Consider the following 19339-nt stretch of genomic DNA (forward strand, 5'->3'; position numbering starts at 1 on the left):
ATAATAATGTTATTATAAAGTTGCTCTGTGGGAATCGTACTGAGTCTGAGAATTACCTGCCCAGGTGGCGGCCATGCAAACTCAAAACACATTAAAAATGCAACAACAAAAAATACAACGTCATATACAACGTCAGTAACATGTTATACTATACACAAACACCCTTACCTAGTGTTGCTTTAAAGATAAAGAAAGGGCTGTTTTCTGCAAGTGGTGACCACCGTCCTGTCAAATCATAAAGAATCTGTAATAAAACAGAGAGATCCCTGAAATAAAAGTGAATGCACTGCATCACTGTAAGTAATGTTTTCATTATGAATTTAACCCAAGAAGTAATGAAAACAAAATAGTGTGCATTTAACACTTTGTGCATTTATACTGAGGTGTGAAAACAGGACGTTGTCAAGTCTTTTTTTTATTTGGGAAGGAGTTAAAGTACAATTTTAAGACATGTATTAACCTTTTAGAATTTACAGGTGTGAATAGTGATTACTCACAAAGCATCAGCTGATGTTTGTGTTAGTTAAACGTGTAAATGAGAATCTAAGCACAGTTTTATAGTTATCAATGCAGAAATCCTGATGATTTAAAGCCTTTTCGTAGAAAGAGCAAATAGTTTGTGCTCTGATATCAGTGCATCTTTATGCAGCTGATACACGCACAGAAAATAAGCATTCAAATGTTCTAGAATTCATCTCATGGAACAATAAGTATCTTTTTATTATTATATATAATCAGCAGTGTACAGTTAATTTTTTTATATTTTTAACTGATTTTTGGAAGATTGTAATTTTGTTTGATCACAATCAAAAACACGAGTGACTGAAGTCTCTCGGTAGAGAGAGCAGGATGTCTCCTGTTTGAATTCAATACGAGTGGACAGCTGGATGCTCGATGCAGCAGCTTTGTTGACGTTACCAGGGAGACAGCAGCTTTAAGTCATATGATTTCCTCTTTAAAGTGAAGCCCTAATGCCACCAACTTGTCGTATGTGGCGTAACCACATACCCCCTACTCCCACGTGCACACACAACTCTATTGGGGCCTTTTCACTGAACAAAGCAGAGCACATCCGTTTGTGCGGGCAGAGTGTGTGAGAATGGGATGGGTGGAAAAGGGCTCTTTTTAGTGGCTGCACCTGTCCTATTTTACGAGGCACTAATAAGCAGATAACAGTCACTAGGCTGGGAAAAAAATGAGTGAGAGCCATTGAAATTAGGCTGAAATTAATTAGGTCCTCCTCTGAAGTCCTGACTTTGCGTGGCCAGCATCTAGAGCTTTGAGAGTTGAGTCAAAAATGAAGATTTCCCTGACCTTTCACCCAATCCAGCAGCTCTTTCCTTCCTGTTTGAGCCCGATTTGATGCTTACCCCTGTCCTAACTAAGCGTGGCCCTGTGTCCGTCACCCTGTCCTGTGCATCGCTGAGTGTCAGCAGTGGTGTCCACGCCTGCGCACTGCGAGTGAAAGTCCTTCTTTGCGCTCCATGGTGTGGTGAGTAATTCAGCCATAATCCGCCTTTCTCCTCTCCCCTCTTCTTTCCCCTCTCCTCTCCCCCTCTCCTGCGGTTCCATTCATATTCTAATCACAGCTTTCCCTTCTCCAGCTCTCAGGCACTCCATCAGAGCCCTCCCAGCCTCGGGTTTTGCACTTTTACTTCCCCCCCTTTGTGACCGTTCCCTCTTCTCAGAGGCATACCAAAAATAAGGTTGCAAAAAAAAAAGAGGTGAGAACTCCACCAAAACATTCACACTGGTGCAGTTTCATCATGTATGGATGTGTGTTGCGCCGCAGCTCTGGAAAAGTTACCACAATAGTGCTTTGGGGGGTTTGAATGAGGAGTGAGGAGCAGCACAAATGCAGGCAACAAGTGTGTGAGGGATGTGAAGTGGGAGTTAAAACCAGAAGGAAAGGCAAGAGTGGTGGTTGTGTAGAGATGTATGTTTATTCGGAGCTCGGGGGTGTATAAAAACGTATTAAATGCCATAATGGAAGACGGGGAGGCCACAGTGTTAGGACTGCGTAGATCTAAGCCTCTTTTTTTTTTTTTTTTTTTCGTTGGGAGGGAGCTTTTCTTATTCAAAACAGCCCCACAAAAGACTTCCAGTGAGCCTTGCCACATCCCCATCTGACTTGGGGCCATTCATCAGCCTTCCAAGCCTATCAATGACATGTCCCCATCAGGGCTCCTATAAAATCAGCCCCTTTCCCATGAAACATCAGCAAACATTTTGACGGGTCTGGCTTTCCCCCCGCTGGATTTCTGGAGTCTCTACCCCCCCGCCCCACACCCTCACCCCCTTCCTTTCCACCCTTATTCCCACCTCCCCTCCTCTCCTCCGCCAACACCACCCCTCTCTTGGGCGAACCTCAGATCCTCAACATCTCCTGTGACGGGCAGCGGTCACGGAAACACAGAGCTAGACGAGGGGAGAGCCGCTGAGGAGGGAGAAACGTGCGCTAAGCCATTTTCTTGGAGGAGTCAGTGTCGTTGATGGGAAGAGGATGCATTGCGGGCTGCTGGAGGAGCCTGACATGGATTCCACAGGTCAGTCCTGTTAAACTCTGCCTGCCTTGGATATGTTGAGGAAACCCAGCTTCTATTCACATTGTATGAGTTTTCTGCTGCGCTTATGCAAGTCTGGAACTTTCTCTGCAGGCATTCGGGTGAACTGTCCGGATGCTCATTAGCTTTTTAAATTTCTGAAATTACTTACGAGGGAGTGTTTTCGGTCACACTCGCTTACGGGAAGATGCAGGAGACACTTGATTAGAGAAAAGCAGGAAATGGACCTTCAGTCTCCACAATTGGTTTCTTGCTGTTATTTTTTTAAAGTCAAACTAGAGAACTTGTAATTATGAGAGCAGCATTTAAAAACACAAGTGTACATCACAGTGCACCTGCTTTTTAAAAAGGCTATTTACTAGGTACAAAACTGCTAAAGCAAGACATTTTTTCAGCTTTGAAACAGGTTTTTACTAAGAATTTATCACCAAATTAATTTTCTTATCGTAAGAAACTGAGTTTCTTATGGTAAAACTGAGTCCTCTCTGCAACGTTAATGACAAATCTAATTATACACACTTTCAGGCAATTTAGTTTTTTTTTATGTGAGTCCTTAATTGTCATTTAGCATTGTTTTCAGGATGATGCAGTTTAGTCCCAAATGTGTGCTCATAAATGAGTGAACATCCATTTTCACTTGTTGATCAAATTTAATCCAATTATTTAGATCCCCAACTTATCTGTTCTTGTGGCAAATGAAGCTTGAGATCCGAGCCTCTGTGGAGAATTAGCTCCACTTCAGAAGATTCTCTTTTTCATTTCCAGGGTTTTTTTTAAGCTAGAGAAAGAAGCCAGTGCAGACGGGAACTGATGAGACACGATGAGGACCTGGAAATGATGTAATTTCTGTGTGATGCTATTTACCATCTGTCAGTGCTACAGTGTTAGAACACTGTTAAAGAGTAAGCTATAAATATTTACGTACCAAAAAATCTTTCTCCTCTGGAGTTTTTAGTTGTTGTTTTTTTCTAGACAGGATTTTAAGAGCAGTCACTCTTTTTTTTTTTCTAGACAGGACGTGCTGAAGATTGAAGTATCCACTCTTCATCGAATCTTAACTTTTAAAAGTTTTTATTATCTTCCTCGATGCCGTGCTCAGACAGCGCCAGCAGCTGGTGCTGTGAATGTTGTCACTTGCAAATGAAAAAAGGTTCAATAACTTTAATGTGGAGGGATTTCCATTTGTTGCAGAGCCTAAAAGTTTGGTTTAGTTTTGCATAAATATGTCGGTGACTTTTTCCTGATCACATCTTAGTTTTTATGCTTATAATTCAGATTCTCTGTTTACGACATGCAGTTTAGCTCTAAACTTCCTGGTAGAGAAAAAGCTGTAGCTTAAAATCGAAGCAATTTTTACACCGAATTAAAGTAAAAGAATTTTGTGAATGCCTCTCATAAAAATAGTTAAAGAATTAGATTTTTTCCACTCTACTCGGCTGTTTCTATATGAAAGCCTTGGTGTTTTGCTGCTGCTCGCTCACAGAAAGCACACCAGTTGAGCTATTTCTAAGTAGAAATTAAAACAGGACAATGGCTTCTATTCCCCCAGACTGCTTCAGTAATGTGCACAGGCTCTTTTAAGCAAGTGTGTATGCTCGTAGTCTCCTGAGAACAATGCTGGATTCCTGCCGTCCTGGTGAAAACATGTCAAATAGAGCCAGGGCTGCGCTGCTGCCCATACAATCGATTGTTGTCAGCTCACCCTGTCACATTAGCGACATTTAAAGTGTCCTGTATAGCCAGTGATTTGCAGTGTTTATGCAAATACAGCTTTGGCTCTGTTCCACTGCAGGATGACATTAGTCACTTCACAAAAAGGAATTTTTAAATATGTGGGTTTTCTTTAGTTAAATTAAAAGTTAATTTAAAAAACAAAGAACAAAACTGAATGAAAATGTAAACGAAACATTTTTTTAAAACTTATTTGTCATGTTTTTAATTTTTTAAAGTCATTTCTAAGAGCTGATCTTTGGTCTTTTTTTATAGAGAGCTGGATTGAAAGATGCCTTAATGAGAGTGAGAGTAAGCGATACTCCAGCCACACGTCTCTGGGGAACATGTCCAATGATGAACGTAAGCAGGACCGACTGTACTTGCACTGAATCCTCTGTCTGCACGTAGCTTTTAAACCTCAGAAAATGTCATTTAGCCAGAGAAGAAATGATAAGTGTATGTTTGTGCCACACTTCTGTCATTTTGCTGTAATTACTTAATTAAGCCCTACGTGTGCTGTTTATTCCAGATGAAGAAAAAGAAAATAACAGAGCCTCGAAACCACATTCGACACCGGCTACGCTGGAATGGTAAGTTATTAAAAAATGTTTTCTTTTATCATTTAAAGAGAAAAGCTGCAACATGTCAAAACACAACAGCCTATTTAAAATATTAAATATATTCTCAAATTAATGTAAAACTGATGTAACCAGTCCTTTAAATCAACCACTCACAAAAGAGTCTGTTTTATTCTTTTTAAAAATTAAATAATGTGCACATCAGAGCACTTTTTTTCATTGTTTTAATCCTGTGTTGTCTTCATCCTGCAGATTCTGTTATTATTTTCAGTAAATTTGATTGATTTGGTTAATTTAAATTGTCTTAAATGTCACCCGTACACACAGATGATAAGTTTCTCTGCACATTTTAGGGAAATTTACTTTCTATCTGCTAGGCAGCAACAAATAATTGCACCTGCAGCCTCAACATGCACCACAATTCATTCATATCATGTATATATACATGGAATACCAACTCCAATTGTGACAAGTCTGTTTAAAATTAGAGAGTTAAAAGAGAATAATTTTATACATCAAATATCCTGTAATAATAATGAACATTTTTTTTACTTTTCAAAGTGAGTCTCTTTTTATTTTGTGTCATAAGTAAATTGTTGATTTAAACAGAAGAAAAACAGTCTAAAAATGTTATAATATATACTGTATGCTCTATTAGGAAATTATCAGCAAATAGTTCTTATGCAGCTAAGTAGGTAGGGTGTTGAATCAAGAGTAAATAATCTGTCCAGCATTAGTTATGCTTGTATATTTGTAATTAAAGAACAATTTTTTAACCTAAAATAATATATTGGGTCACGTGACTGATCACAGTTTGATTGTCAGAAGACTTAAATGTAGCTGTTTTACCGAAAAGCAGTAAAAATGGATCCAATTCAAAAAACAGTTTCTAAGTAAATGAACATTTATCTTAGTTCTTACTCAGCTTCACTGAAACAGACAATCAGCCAATGCAGAGGTCTACATGCAGTACCCAGACACATACAGTACGGTATGGCATATTACCCAGCATTAAAGTGCATTTAAGAGGTAATTATTTGGAGTAATAAATGAGGTCTCAGAAGCTTGGAAAACCATGGGAAACATTAATGTTTCAGGAGAATAATGAAACTTTTGTTCTGTAAATAATAATAAAAATAATTGCAGCAGTTTCAGGATTTAACGTGTAGTTCAACCGTTTGAAAGGTCAAATTTACTTGTACTTAATCAGTCCGTTGCGTCTTAATGGTGTTTTTTTTATACAAAGTGGAAATAGTGCTTTCTTCTTCTGATTGTTGTTAATGAGTTACAGACATCACATTTAAGCGATTTGTTTGACGGCTGCACCAAAAACAGGATTTCTTAGGGACAGTTTTTACAAACGTGAAAAAAAATCAGGCTGACATTGTTACCGACATTCATACCACATTCATACCGCTCTTTTTGCTTAATTCCTGCGTCCTCTGTAAACACATAGAAGATTAGCAATTAAGTGCTAATCTTATTGGTTAATTTAAAAATCTTTTCTAGATTAAAGAGAATAATACAGGGGCTGTGAAAAATTCCACTGCAATATAAAAGTGAACTAAAAAAAGGTGAACTACAAACAGAAAACAATAAAAACTACTAATTGTGATGCTAACTAGCTGTACCTCAAGGCTTAGTTTTAGGTCGTTTTGTATTTATCGTATTACCTTTTCTTAAGTTGTTAGATTTACACAAATAATATGAGGGATGAAATGTAGAAATGCACATGAGTTGTGATGTGCATTTCTTAAAAATGAGTGACTCATTCAGATATTTGAGTTTGGAAAAGCAACGCTGAAGTATTGAAGTCATTGCTTTGTTGAGCCACTGGGGGCAGAATACTTGAAACCATCTCTGAAATGCTAATTACGTCAGAAGTGTTCATGTCTCCTGTGTTGGCAAACAGTTAAGAGCGCAAATGCTGCTTGTGTAAATAAGGGCAAATATTTCAATGTGAATCATTTAGAAATTATGACGCGCTCATTGTCGACGATCAAAGATTGATGAAATATGACGTCCAGTATTGGGAACACTGATAAACAGCTGTTCTGCTTTAATGTGAATTTGTCCACTGCAGCTGTTAGTGAGACGAGGTTGCAGGAAAAATGGATGTTGCAGCTCCAGAGGGAGTAGCTGTTGTCTTTGTTGATGCGTTGTCATGCCTTGCATGACAACCCAATGCATGGCAGTTCCGTGAAACAGTTAGCTCTGCTGGGATGCAACAGACAGTTTGCTTTATAATAAACACTGCTACAGTGTTGTTACACTGGAAGTAAGATAATGATTACCATGATGTAGCTCTTTCATTTATATTGTGTCCTACTTCTTTCTTCTCATCTTTGAACTGTATTTGAGGCGGTACCCTAATGGCATATCTGCTTTAATCTGTCCTCTTAATAACATAAACTCTAACATCGTGCAGTTTAATATCAGATCACGGTAATTTTTAAACGCCCTGTTCGTCGTAAAACCATACACGAGCTTCCAAATGTCCACCTGACATTTCCCCCTTTGTTATTCACAGGCTAGAAGAAAACTACGAGATAGCCGAAGGTGTGTGCATCCCCCGAAGTGCCCTCTATATGCATTACCTAGACTTCAGCGAAAAGCACGACACGCAGCCTGTGAACGCAGCCAGCTTTGGAAAGGTGAAATGCAAACTTGAGTAGTGATGAAGATCAGACAGTGTGGAGAGTCAACAGTCACATCTATTGTAGCTTGGGAGGAGTGTTTAATTTGTGAAATGCCTTTTCACTATTATTACTACTTTCTTTTAGTTTTCAGTGTTTTTAATATTCAGGTACGAAGTTAAAACTTATAGCTGATGTTGCAGATGCACCACAAATCGAGGCGGTCTTCTGCTCAGTCAGCCGCGAGCGTTACGCTGGGGCCGTTGCACGCCTGGGTCGGTTTTTGTGCGGCTGTGTTGAAGTTATATCAGATCAAAACTCAGTGTGAAGCAAAGCTCTCGCTGAACACATAATCTAGAGCCAAAGGAGATGTGCTTTGGTCTGTTCCCACAACCCCAAGAAGTTCCTCAGCCTTCCTACCCCCAGCCATCCCCTGTACCCTGGACTCCAGCCCCAACCCCCAACCCGGGCCTACCCCCGCCCCTCCACAGCTCCTGTCGGAAGATATTGAAAAAGAGAAGGGGCCTGGATTAATGTGTAATTAAAGGAAATTTGGAAGGGTGAGATGTTGCGGAATGTTAGATCAGTGGCTGGAGCAGTGTGGGGTGTCCTTTAGGAAGGCTTCATTGATTCAGGACAAAAAAACGAGAGAGGGCCCGGACTGCCTCCCTGTCTGCTCATTTATCAAGCGGGGCCTGACAGAAACTTCACAGCTTGGCCTCTTTTTTCATCCCACACAATGGAGAGCTACACTGTTTGCTAAAGTTTCTGCACCAGGAGCTGGACCGAGGAGCCAATCTCTTTGGACAAAAAAAAAAAAAGAGAGAAAGAGAGAGGAAAGGTGGAAAGGAGGGAGTGGAAAAGGAAAAGAGGGAGAGAAGGAGTCAGGATGGGTGGGTGGAAAGATGCAGGGAGGCTGTAGATATGGGGGTAAGGGAGGGGGAGTAATACCCATGGATGTCATAAATACATAGACTCTGGAAGCTTTTCTTCTGCACGGCGCTCCCTGTGGATATGACTACAAGACCAACTTTATTAAACACTCTCTCACCAAGAGCTAAAAATGAAGTGCAGCGTATTCTGTTGACTTCTGCGTGCTGTAAAGCCATATTATACAATAATAACAATTAAAATGCACACACCTGCTATAGAGGTGCTTGTCGCCTCTTTACACCATCTTTTCTTTTTCTTCTGGTTTTATCCAACGCAGACAAAAAAAACAGATAAATATTTTGAATCTATACTTGCTAACAGTATTTCTCTCACAATAAACAGATCATAAGGCAGCAATTTCCAGCACTGACTACCAGACGACTGGGGACAAGAGGGCAGTCAAAGTAAGATGTTTCAGGGTTTTTATGTTAGAGAAGCTGAGTCAGTTCCTCAGCTTAAAAACATTTAAAAACCACATGTTCAGACTGCATTTTGTGCTTTGCTGACATCTTATGTTCCTGTAGTTTTCCTTTTTAAAAAATATTTTTTTTGTCATGTTCTTCCTACACTACAACCTGTAATGATTCGTTCACATGCTTTTTTTAATTAGTGGATATATTTATTTCTAAATTATCTTTGAAAAGCAATATGAAAGAACTTATTGCTTTTCTGATAACGTACTTTTGGAAATACTCACCTAAAAAATAAAAAACAAAAGACATGTATTCAAAAAGCAAAATTAAAATTAATCAATAAAAAAAATTAAATCACACTTTGAGTATTATTATTATTATTTTGTAAATAACATATATTTAAAAAAAGACATTATAATTTTCAAACAATATTTTATTTTATTATATATCAGCCAAGTGATCCTCAAACGTCCTTGCCATTGATCTGTCCGTCGTCTCTGCTCCTCAGGTATCACTACTATGGAATAGCGGTGAAGGAGACCTCCCAGTATTATGACGTGATGTACTCCAAAAAGGGAGCGGCGTGGGTGAACGAGACGGGGAAGAAAGAGGCCACGAAGCAGACAGTGGCGTATTCACCGCGCTCCAAACTGGGGACGCTCCTGCCAGAGTTTCCAAATGTCAAAGACCTAAATTTGCCTGCCAGCCTGCCAGAAGAAAGGGTAAACAGGAGTTTTAAAAGTCCATCCTTCCAGCGCCCCCCTCTGCCCCCTCCTCCCTTCGCCGTTGCTTGCCATCTCACCAGCTCTGCGCCCCCTCTGGCTCTTTTATCTGCCCCGGGAGCTTCAGTGGGTTTGCGTTTAGAGAAGGACCTTGAGGATTTATATGCTGGCTCCTCTCTAACTCTTAATCTTTTGGGGGAGATAATAAGATCTAGCTGTGGACAAAAGGACAGGCACTAGCTGTCCGGCTTTTAAAGGGGGGCCATGATTTTAAATGGTTTGTGTTTTGCTGATCTCTAAAGCTCGTTTTATATTACTCCGCTCAAGCCTAGGCCTGTAACATCTATTTATTGGCTCCCATGCTTTGTTCAAGATTTATCTTCTTGTTTTTGCAGCATTTTTTTTTCCCAAAGAGAAAAAAAAGCTATTAAGTTTGTTATGCAATTAGATTAATACCCCGCTGTTGCCCACAGGTGTCAACCTTCATCATGATGTACAGAACACACTGTCAGAGGATACTGGACACCGTTATTCGGGCCAACTTTGATGAGGCGAGTCCTTTTCTGTTTAAAATGACCACTTTAAAGTCTGTTTGAGCACATTCGGTGTTTGCCGCTTGTATGTTTGTAATATCGCGTCGTGTGCAACGGCCACAGGTCCAGAGCTTCCTGCTGCACTTCTGGCAGGGCATGCCGCCCCACATGCTTCCTGTCCTCGGCTCCCCCACGGTGGTGAACATCGTCGGTGTCTGTGACTCCATCCTCTACAAGGCCATCTCAGGGGTGCTGATGCCCACCGTCCTGCAAGCACTGCCTGATAGGTGAGAGTGTCCCTCTACTGCAGCTCAGAGTTCACAGTAATATCCTGATTTAACCTCTCTTTTTGTGGTTTTAATATCTTGTGCACAGCTTATGCAGCTACACTTTTACAGTGTGTGTCTTGTAGGGTCACGTCATTCCATCTCCGATGATTTGCAGGCACATCTTCAGTCTTAAAGTTATCAGCTGTTTGGAAACACAATTAATTTATTTACCGTGATGTGTAAAGGTGGGGTGGCTCGTTTTCTAAAGCTTCAAAGTTTCAAGTAAAGTCTCATCTGGAAGACAAAACAAGAAAGACGTGCTGAGAAAACTAAATTTGAGTCTTTTGTGAAAAAACAAACTGAACAGTCTTACTGAGGATCAGTGCTCAATCCTGAGCTCCGAAATGGTTTTGAACTCATGGTCCGCTCTTTATGTTTCGTTTTTATGGCTCTAACAGTTAATTAGTTCTTTAGTTGTGACCCTTATTAAATAAAATCACGTGTTTTGTCTCAGGTACTAAATGTGCTTCATTTTCTCCTCATCTGCACAGTTTAACTCAGGTCATTCGAAAATTTGCCAAACAGCTCGATGAGTGGCTTAAAATAGCACTTCATGACCTTCCAGAAAACCTGAGGAATATCAAATTTGAACGTAAGCATAAAATATGCCAAAGTGATTGTTTGCTTCTTAAGCACGTGTGGATTTTATAGGGTAACTTCTCAGGGATTTATTGTATTTTCTTCTCCTTTTGTATTTCAGTATCGAGGAGATTTTCTCAGATCCTAAAGCGGCAAACATCACTAAACCATCTATGTCAGGTGCCTATCGTGGTCTGAATGTTTTTAATAAAATCCATATGAAAGAACAAAGCTGATAAGGGATGTGGGTATGCTTAGATTTGTCATATTGTTGACTTATCTGTCCCAAGGCATCGCGGACTGTGATAAACAGCGCCGACATCACCTTTCAAATGCTAGAGGACTGGAGGAACGTGGACTTGAACAGCATCACCAAGCAGACACTTTACACCATGGAGGACTCGCAGGAGGAGCACAGGCAGCTTATTATCCACTGTAAGTCGCCCTGACTCACCCGGACGGGCACTTTACTATGACGTGAACGACTCGCCGAGGGACGGTCATTCCCACGGCCGGCAGAGTCAGAGCGTTAATGACGGAGAGCAAAAGGTTAAACAAGTTCAATCTGCTCTCAAACACCCTGCGGAGCATCTCCAATTCCCTGCACCCTCGCGCCTCTTCATTGGCCCGGAAGGGGTCAGAGGTCACACATACGTAGAAGCTGCTGTGTGAAGGTGAAGGTGCTGTTTGTGTTCTATGTAACGCTCCCTTCTCTCACAGTGTATCAGGAGTTTGATCGTCTGCTGGAGGAGCAGTCGCCGATCGAGGCTTACATCGAGTGGCTGGACTCGATGGTGGATCGCTGCGTCGTCAAGGTCAGACAGCTAACAGACATTATCCCCTGTTTTTGTGTGGTTGTTTAGACACTTCAGTGTAAGCTGCGCAGGTGAAAAGTGCATATTTTTTTATAATCCTCCCCTCACTGAGACACCTGTGGCTGAAAGCCCTCTTCCCTCTCTTCCCTGCAACTCTCTCTTAAACCGAGTCACTTAGGTTGCGATCCTCCCAGTTAATGATGTCTTCAAGCTTCCCATTTGCGTCCATTATGTGCCAGATATTGCCTTGTAAAATTTCCGTCTCCCCGGCAACGTCTTGGACTGCTCAGACAATAGTTCAATGGGAAGGCGTGTCCCCGGGGGCAAATTAAATAGTTGACTTGTTGACATGTTTTTCGTTCCTGAGGGTTAAGCCCCAATACGGACCCGGAGGTTAATTCTACCCCGGCGTCCCCACCCTTCCCCCCTCTTTTCTCATGGAAATGTTCTCTCTAGGTGGCGGGGAAGAGGCCCGGGAGCCTGAAGAAGGTGGCCCAGCAGTTCCTGCTTATGTGGTCGTGTTTTGGTACCAGAGTCATCCGGGATATGACCCTGCACAGCGCGCCCAGCTTCGGTGAGCTCCTCCTGCTTTTCATGCAACAGAAAACACACAGCGTTGACAGTCGTTTTATTTACACTGTCATCCATGTAAACTGCTGAAAATAGCTCCGCTAATAATATCTTAAGTGAAATTTGAGGGTTTTTTTTAAGTATAAGTTTAGACTTTCCTTCACTTGCTCATGATTTTCACATTTAAAAGCTAATATGAGCCAAATCAAACTGATATAAAGAGATGAAATGTCTCTTAATTGGGGCTAAATGCTCATTTAATGATTCCTTTGCTGGCTTAGCTTCGACTTTGAGACGGGGAGAGAGTAGGCACGAGTGAAATGGCTGCTGCTTTAACAGCTTACTGTTTGCGGTAAGCGACAAGCAGTAAAAATTAAAGAAAAGAAAATGGCTTTTCTCTCCCCTCCTCTATCCCTGTCTGTGAATATCAAAGACACAGCTGGTTGCAGTGTTTTGATAAAGCAGGTCTCTGTGCACAAACAGCTAATTAACAAAGGTCGCCCCTCCCCTCTCCCCGATGCGTTTGCCTGTCTTTTCCCATTTTATGACCGGTCAGTGTTACACCCGGCTCCCCTCAATGGCCACAAGTGTTTATTATGCACACGGCGGCGGCAGAAGCGGCCGGCACAATGACACAATTGTGACACTCCCTCACATGCTCATCTTTCGTGCGACCCCCGGGGTCAGCTGACATATTTCTGGCACTGACTCGGTACACGGAAACAAGCGCGCTCGCTCCTTTTTAATAACAGCGGCCCTCCTGTCATGCCTGCAGGATGTGATGTCATCATCTCAATGGTTGTAATCAGTTACGTGCTGGACAGATGTTTGTTTGGTTTCAGCGACTCACTGGAACTCTGCCACTCTAACTCCAGATAAACGCTTCTACTGTCTGATTGTGCTTTCTTGTATACGTCTGCAGGCTCCTTCCACCTGATCCATCTCATGTTTGACGACTATGTGCTTTACCTGCTGGAGTCCCTGCACTGCCAGGAGAGAGCCAACGACCTCATGAGGGCCATGAAAGGCGAGGGCAGCACAGGTGAGCGCTCCAGCTGTAGGTGCAGGTGGTAACCAGCAGCACAGCTGTTTGGTAACGTGACTACATCAGTGGACATTTCCAAAACCCTGAACTTAACTCTGACTGATTGGATGATCCATAACCCTTGATGGCAAAAATCTTCCCTCAGCTAAATGATAGAAAAGCTGAAGTTGGCTTACTTTCCTCTGATTCCAATCCCTACAAATACCCAAACAAAGGCACGTTTTTATATACAGATCTCTGACTTTTAACAATCAGATCAGTGGCGTTTTTAGTTTATGCCACACCTACATCACCTCTCAGTGATGCACCTCTGCAACTTCCTCTGTAAAGGATCATCCAATTTCACTTTTCCTCGATTGCAGATGCTTCAAAACACAGTTGGTGCACATAAAAGACAGCACATCGCTCCTGTTTTAGCTCAGTTTCTACCTCCGAAACACAGAGTTGATTTTAAATGGTTTTCATTTGGTTTTAAAGCCCTCCAGGTCGGGCCTTTGCTGTTCTTGTCCCCAGGCTCTGCAGTAGTCTGCCATCCCACATAAATCCTCTCCAACCAACGTTTTCATGATCTTTTATTGTTGTTTCTAATATCAGGTTTAAGTTAGATGTTTAATTTTACACTATTTAATTTATTTGTCATATTTTGGTCATTAGTGTCATTTTTTTTTACTTTACTATTGGAGACATGGAATATAAATGCACCTGCCTGGAAAACACTCTGGTTCTTTTAAATGTTCTACATAAATACAATTAACTTGAATTTAAAAAATCTGTTGAATATCTGTTAAATGGAAAAAGAACTGTTTTATTTATTTATTATTCTTAACTTCCAGCTTAATTGATTTGTTTTATGTGAGAGACACTTTTGGGTCATTTATTATGTATTATACTTTTTTTTAAACAAATGAGAATAAATTAATTTAACACTTGTTAGTCAACACTCAACATTATTATCAAGTAATATAAGGAAGCTTGTTTTCACAACTGGAAAAAAAGAAATTGTTATCATCCATAAGTAAAAATTTCCATCTGTTATCTCAAAAATTTTGACTTATTCTCAAGTTTGACTCAAGAAGCTGAACTTGAAATTTTGACATAGCTCTGCCTGGAAACCTTAGACATACGTTTGCGCGTACCCAGGGAGATTTGCGCCCTAAATGTTGTGGTGACTGTCCAGCCTCCGAAACACCAGCAGAGGTAGTTTATTCTTACCTGTCCAGGAATTCACTGTTGTAAGGTGTTCCTGTTCATTTCTCTCAATTTTAAATGTTTTTTTAATCTTATATATTATAGAATAAAATGTATACACTTCTTTGCAGTGACCTTGTAGTGATGAATCATTTAGAATGAGCCTGTTTTCTGCCACACAAAAAGACTTTGTTGTCTAACTGCAGATTTGTTCTGGCTCTTTAACACAGCATCCCTCTTTGCATTAAACTGTCTAACCGCCTGTTTCCTCCCGACACCTTCAGCAGAGAGAGAGGAGGAATTTACGCTGACAGAAACCGCCCCCGCCTCGCCGTCTCCGGGATCCTACTCTCCCGCTCGGTCAGTCCACTCTGTGGGCGTCTCCTCGGCCAGCTCCCCCACAGCAGCCGTGTCCCCGGAGTACACCGGAGTACCTGCCACGACAGGTGAGACAGGACTCGCGTACAAAAAGCCCCGAATAAGCAGAGTTTAACGTAGTTCCTCTGCGCCAAAGCGTCTGTCTCTGTGTCCATATATGTGTCTACCAGGCGCTGTTCAGTCATATACCTGGTCCCTTACATACACAGTGACAACAGCAGGCGGAGCCGCTCCAGAGGCCGGGCAGCAGCTGTCCTGTATGAGGAGCAGCGCTCCCGTACCCCCTCCATCTTCTGCCCACAGGATGCCAGTCTACAGGGAGGAGCATGGGTGATTACAAAACTATTGATCATTGCAGTATTAAAATACATTCTCAATTTATTTTTTGGATTCATTATATTTACTAAATTTCGACTGTTTAACTCCATTTTAGGTACACTGGTAGCTACAACTATGGCAGTTACGCCAACCAGCATCCTCACTCCATCCAGAGCCAGTACCCGAGTTTGGCCCACGAGCCGACGATCCCAGCCCCGCTGCACTACTCCGCCTACCACCGTACATCTGCACAGGTCAGGCTCTGATGCTCAGGAATGGGGTGTGGTAGCAGATCAGATGAATTCAAATTGGTTTATTCAGGTTTTATATTAATCTAAGGACCTGTTAATGCTAAATAATAAAAGTATTAGGTTTTAATAATGAAAGAAAAAAAATGAAACACTTGGGAAGACATTTGTTAGATTCCAAAGATTAAAAAAAACCCTCTGACTGTTTGGATGATCTGAAATCCTGGATTGCATCTATGCAGTGATAGGACACTTTTAGACTTTCACAGTGTGGAGGTAAAACTATGATTTAAACTGTATAAAGTAACTCAAGTAAAGTAGCTAAGTAAGTCATAAGTATCAGTATGAAAATACTGGGGTTTAATACCTTGTGTGAATGTGTGATGCCTAACTGCTACTTAAACTTTATGCATTATATGAGGCTGATACTACGTGTTAAAAAATATGTAGCATCTGATAAACTAAATGTGAGGATGAACTGACTGAGTTGTCCTTTTAGGGGAATAAATATATTTAAATATGATGCTATTTAAAAAAAAAAAAAAAAAAAAAAAACGTTATTAGAATGAGATGGAGCCGCTGATGTTACCGAGTGAGTTTTACTCTTTTGGTGGCAATTTCCTGTCAAGGGTCCTCCAGCCTCTGCTGCCTTTATAGAGGGAGGAGATCAGCTGGGCCTCAGCGCTCGCAGTGTTTCTAAAAGTCCCTGAATCACCCTCTCCACACAGCGGAAGCAGACAGTGAAAGGTGGCTCGGCCGGGGCCAAGAGGGGGCCTTGCTCTGTTACTTCTCTTTCCAGCTCTCAATAGTCTCTTCATCTGTCTGAGCCAGTGGCCACGGAGCAGGGCAAGGGGGCGTTTATTAAAATATTGTTATTCAATGGTCTCTTTTCTGCTTGTGAACAAGAGGCAGCTGAGCCGCCTGTTCTGCACTGACTGTCTTTTTCCATGCCGTGATCCCTCATAATGGCTTCGACTGTCGTGTTTATATTTAGTTAAAAAAAGGGGAAAGGGTCTACTTCCACTTTTTTTTTTTTTTTTAGCCCCGTCTGAGCTTAAATAGGGCACAATGCCTGCACTTTGTCACTGCGAGAGGTTGGACATGGAGCTGAAACGGTCTGAAAACTTTGCCGGATCCCCATCTGTCCAAAATATTTTTGTCAACAGGCAGATTTGGTCTGTTTGAGGTCAGTCACCACAGGCAACAGATCACACACATGCACGCACACACAAGGAGGGAGAGAGAAAAAGCACTTTTTTGGGTGAAACCCTCATTTTCTTAAGTGGCTTAATTTTCTATTTTGACCACTGTGCCACAACTTGTGAAGCAATTTCCCATGACAGGAAATTACCAGCAGCAGGGTCAGTTCAAACCCAATATTTTATGCTTAATACAGCATCAAATGAGATATCGGCCGGGTCGTGGTCACCTTTCAGGACCACGAGACCTGTGGAAAAGGGAATTTTAAGGTTCGTATCACTCTGGCAGCGCAGAGAGGGCAGCATTTAAATGACTTGCTGTCAGGAAGAGAGTTAGATCAGGTATCCTAACATAAAGGATGGAAACAGATAAAATCCACTCAACAGCTCCTCTAAAGCTCGCCATCACTTGGGGTTGACTGATATAGTTTACCAGTTAGAAGATTGGTGGTCTTCTTCGGGCCTTGGACAAGATACCAAACCCTGAGTTGCCCCCGATGGTTCCAGCGAAGAGTGACTAACTAGAAAAAAGCACTTTGAATAGCAGTCAAAGCCGAACAGCACCATATAAGTACTGCTCCATCTTCTACTTAACTTATCCCCCTCCTTTTCCTCTCCACAGTACCAGCTCAACAGCCAGATGTCCCGAATGGAGCCGTGCCTGATGGGCAGCACTCCTCGGTTGCACCCCACGCCTGTTGCCCCCCGGTGGCCAGATGTGTCACCAGGTAACAGCTGTTACACCAGCCCGCCTATGCATTCGTCCCGCCATGCCACCTCTGGGGATATGTACTCACCTCTGGGCCCACGCAGGAACTCAGAGTACGAACACTCGCAACATTTCCCCGGCTTTGCCTACATCAACGGGGAGGCCACCACCGGCTGGGCCAAATAGCCTTAAATCTGAGAGCTGTGAACACTTTCCAATCAAGCGCATGAAAAAAAAAAAGGGAACGGAGAGTAAAATGCGCCAGCGTAAGGTAAAACGAATCACGGCGTGGATGTTCTGACAATTTTAAAACACGCATTACATCAATCACATCAAATGATTGGCTGCAACTTGTGGGGAGGTTTATTAAAGCTTCTTCAGCAGTCGACAGAAGAAAAACAAAATAAGATTGCAGCAAAATCATTTTGAGAGTGCAATGCTGCTGCCAAGCTGTGCCTTCGATTTAAGGAATGTACACCTCTGCCAGAGTTTCCCTCATCCATGAGGTCGGGCGCACACGCGGTCCCACCAACCCGCCCGCCCCTCCGTCAGTGATGTCCAGCGACTGACGGCTCTGCGTGCTCTAAGCTGTACAATCTCAGTCTCCTCTTGTTGCTCAGCAGTATCCTGTCGTGAGCCCTCTGCAGCAGATGCTTGCACTGCAGCTCGATGATGATGATGATGATGGACTGCACTGCCTTAACATTCTCCTGGGATACTTAACATCACAGGTGACCGATACAAACTCAAGAAAGACCTTGATGGGTGTGTTAAGGTTTCTTCATCTTGGATACTTTTTTTTAAATAAATGATGAACAATGTGACTTAGAAAGAAAAAAAGTGTATTCTGTCGCAAGCCTTTTTGCTGTTTTTCTGTGACTATATATCTATACACACACACACAAACACACACATATATATAAATATATATATAGTATGTATTTTCTGTAACTTTGTAACATGGTGTATCCTTTATTTTCTATGTTACAATTGGTACTTTGTTCTCTGTTTTGTATCGCTAGTAAAGACGCATTAACCTAGGGTTGTGTGTTCTATATAATGCACTCAAAGCTACTGAGGACCTATTACCCTATGGGTATTTATAAAAAGGGAAAAATATCAAAGTGTACAGTAACATGAAGTCTAGTCACTTTTCTGTAAATAAAAGCACTGGAAACCATCCGTGGTGACTGTTAGACTATCACAGTTAAAACTGGTGTGTATGTGTGAAATATGTTGACACATAAATTTAAAACCGTGAGACATTCTTGTCAAATGTCTTCTTTTTTTTTTTTTTTAATCTCTTTTTTCTGGAGGGAAGGGGGGTGGGGGGTGTCAATGCATTGTGGTACCTACTGAACGATCACAGCATCAGCGCTGGAGTAAAGTCTCGAGTTAGCCTCTTTCTAAACTGTTTTACATCGTATTCATTTAAATTAAATCATCTACTGCCCAAATACATTAATCTTGTAACTGCTATTGTGTTGTTTTTGAAATTCCCTCATTCCTCTTTATCCATATGTCACATTTCTAATCCGTGTGCTGCTGCAGAAGTAGAAATGTTTCCTGAATTGGATTTTCCTTCTCGCTGTCCATGCACCGACACAGTGGGGGGCTGGGCGAGTAGCAGAAAGGCCACACTGCAGAATGGGTTACATTTCTAAGGACTGAATGTCCCTGCTGTGCTGGGGTCATTGCACTTCAGTCCCGTAACCTTTGACCTCTGACCCCTGTCCAGTTTGTATTTATTAGGGCGTAGAGCCTCTGTGTTATATCTGATTCCCAACAAAAAATTTGAATAAAGAAAACTTCTTTAAAGACACAAAAACAAAAACCACCAAATATAAATATATAAATATATATATATAT

General features: G+C 41.6%; 1 protein-coding gene across 3 annotated transcripts; it reads left to right on the forward strand.

The window, feature by feature from the left end:
• Positions 1–772: 772 nt before the first annotated feature.
• rfx4 (regulatory factor X, 4) lies at positions 773–18931 on the forward strand. 3 transcript variants are annotated; one of them, XM_040025375.1, is made up of 18 exons: positions 773–2546; positions 4551–4637; positions 4807–4867; positions 7386–7509; positions 8767–8828; positions 9346–9559; positions 10033–10110; positions 10216–10379; positions 10913–11013; positions 11122–11180; positions 11291–11435; positions 11721–11815; positions 12272–12389; positions 13308–13427; positions 14903–15064; positions 15167–15326; positions 15430–15568; positions 17384–18931. In XM_040025375.1, exons 1-18 carry the CDS (start codon positions 2504–2506, stop codon positions 17654–17656), a joined length of 2205 nt encoding a protein of 734 aa, XP_039881309.1. In that variant the 5' UTR covers positions 773–2503; the 3' UTR covers positions 17657–18931. The 3 variants fall into 3 exon arrangements, with proteins under 3 accessions (XP_039881309.1, XP_039881312.1, XP_039881310.1); XM_040025378.1 differs by having other exon boundaries at positions 15206–15326; XM_040025376.1 differs by having other exon boundaries at positions 14906–15064.
• Positions 18932–19339: the final 408 nt, after the last annotated feature.

Source organism: Simochromis diagramma, unplaced genomic scaffold (assembly GCF_900408965.1).
Source record: "Simochromis diagramma unplaced genomic scaffold, fSimDia1.1 OVJJ01000293.1, whole genome shotgun sequence".
Taxonomy (NCBI): Eukaryota; Metazoa; Chordata; class Actinopteri; order Cichliformes; family Cichlidae; genus Simochromis; species Simochromis diagramma.

Coding starts and splice junctions, on each gene's coding strand:
- rfx4 (XM_040025375.1), top strand. CDS start 2,504: ATGCATTGCGGGCTGCTGGAGGAGCCTGACATGGATTCCACAG. Junction 11,436..11,720: donor CAGGCAGCTTATTATCCACT/GTAAGTCGCCCT, acceptor CTTCTCTCACAG/TGTATCAGGAGTTTGATCGT. Junction 13,428..14,902: donor GAAAGGCGAGGGCAGCACAG/GTGAGCGCTCCA, acceptor CGACACCTTCAG/CAGAGAGAGAGGAGGAATTT.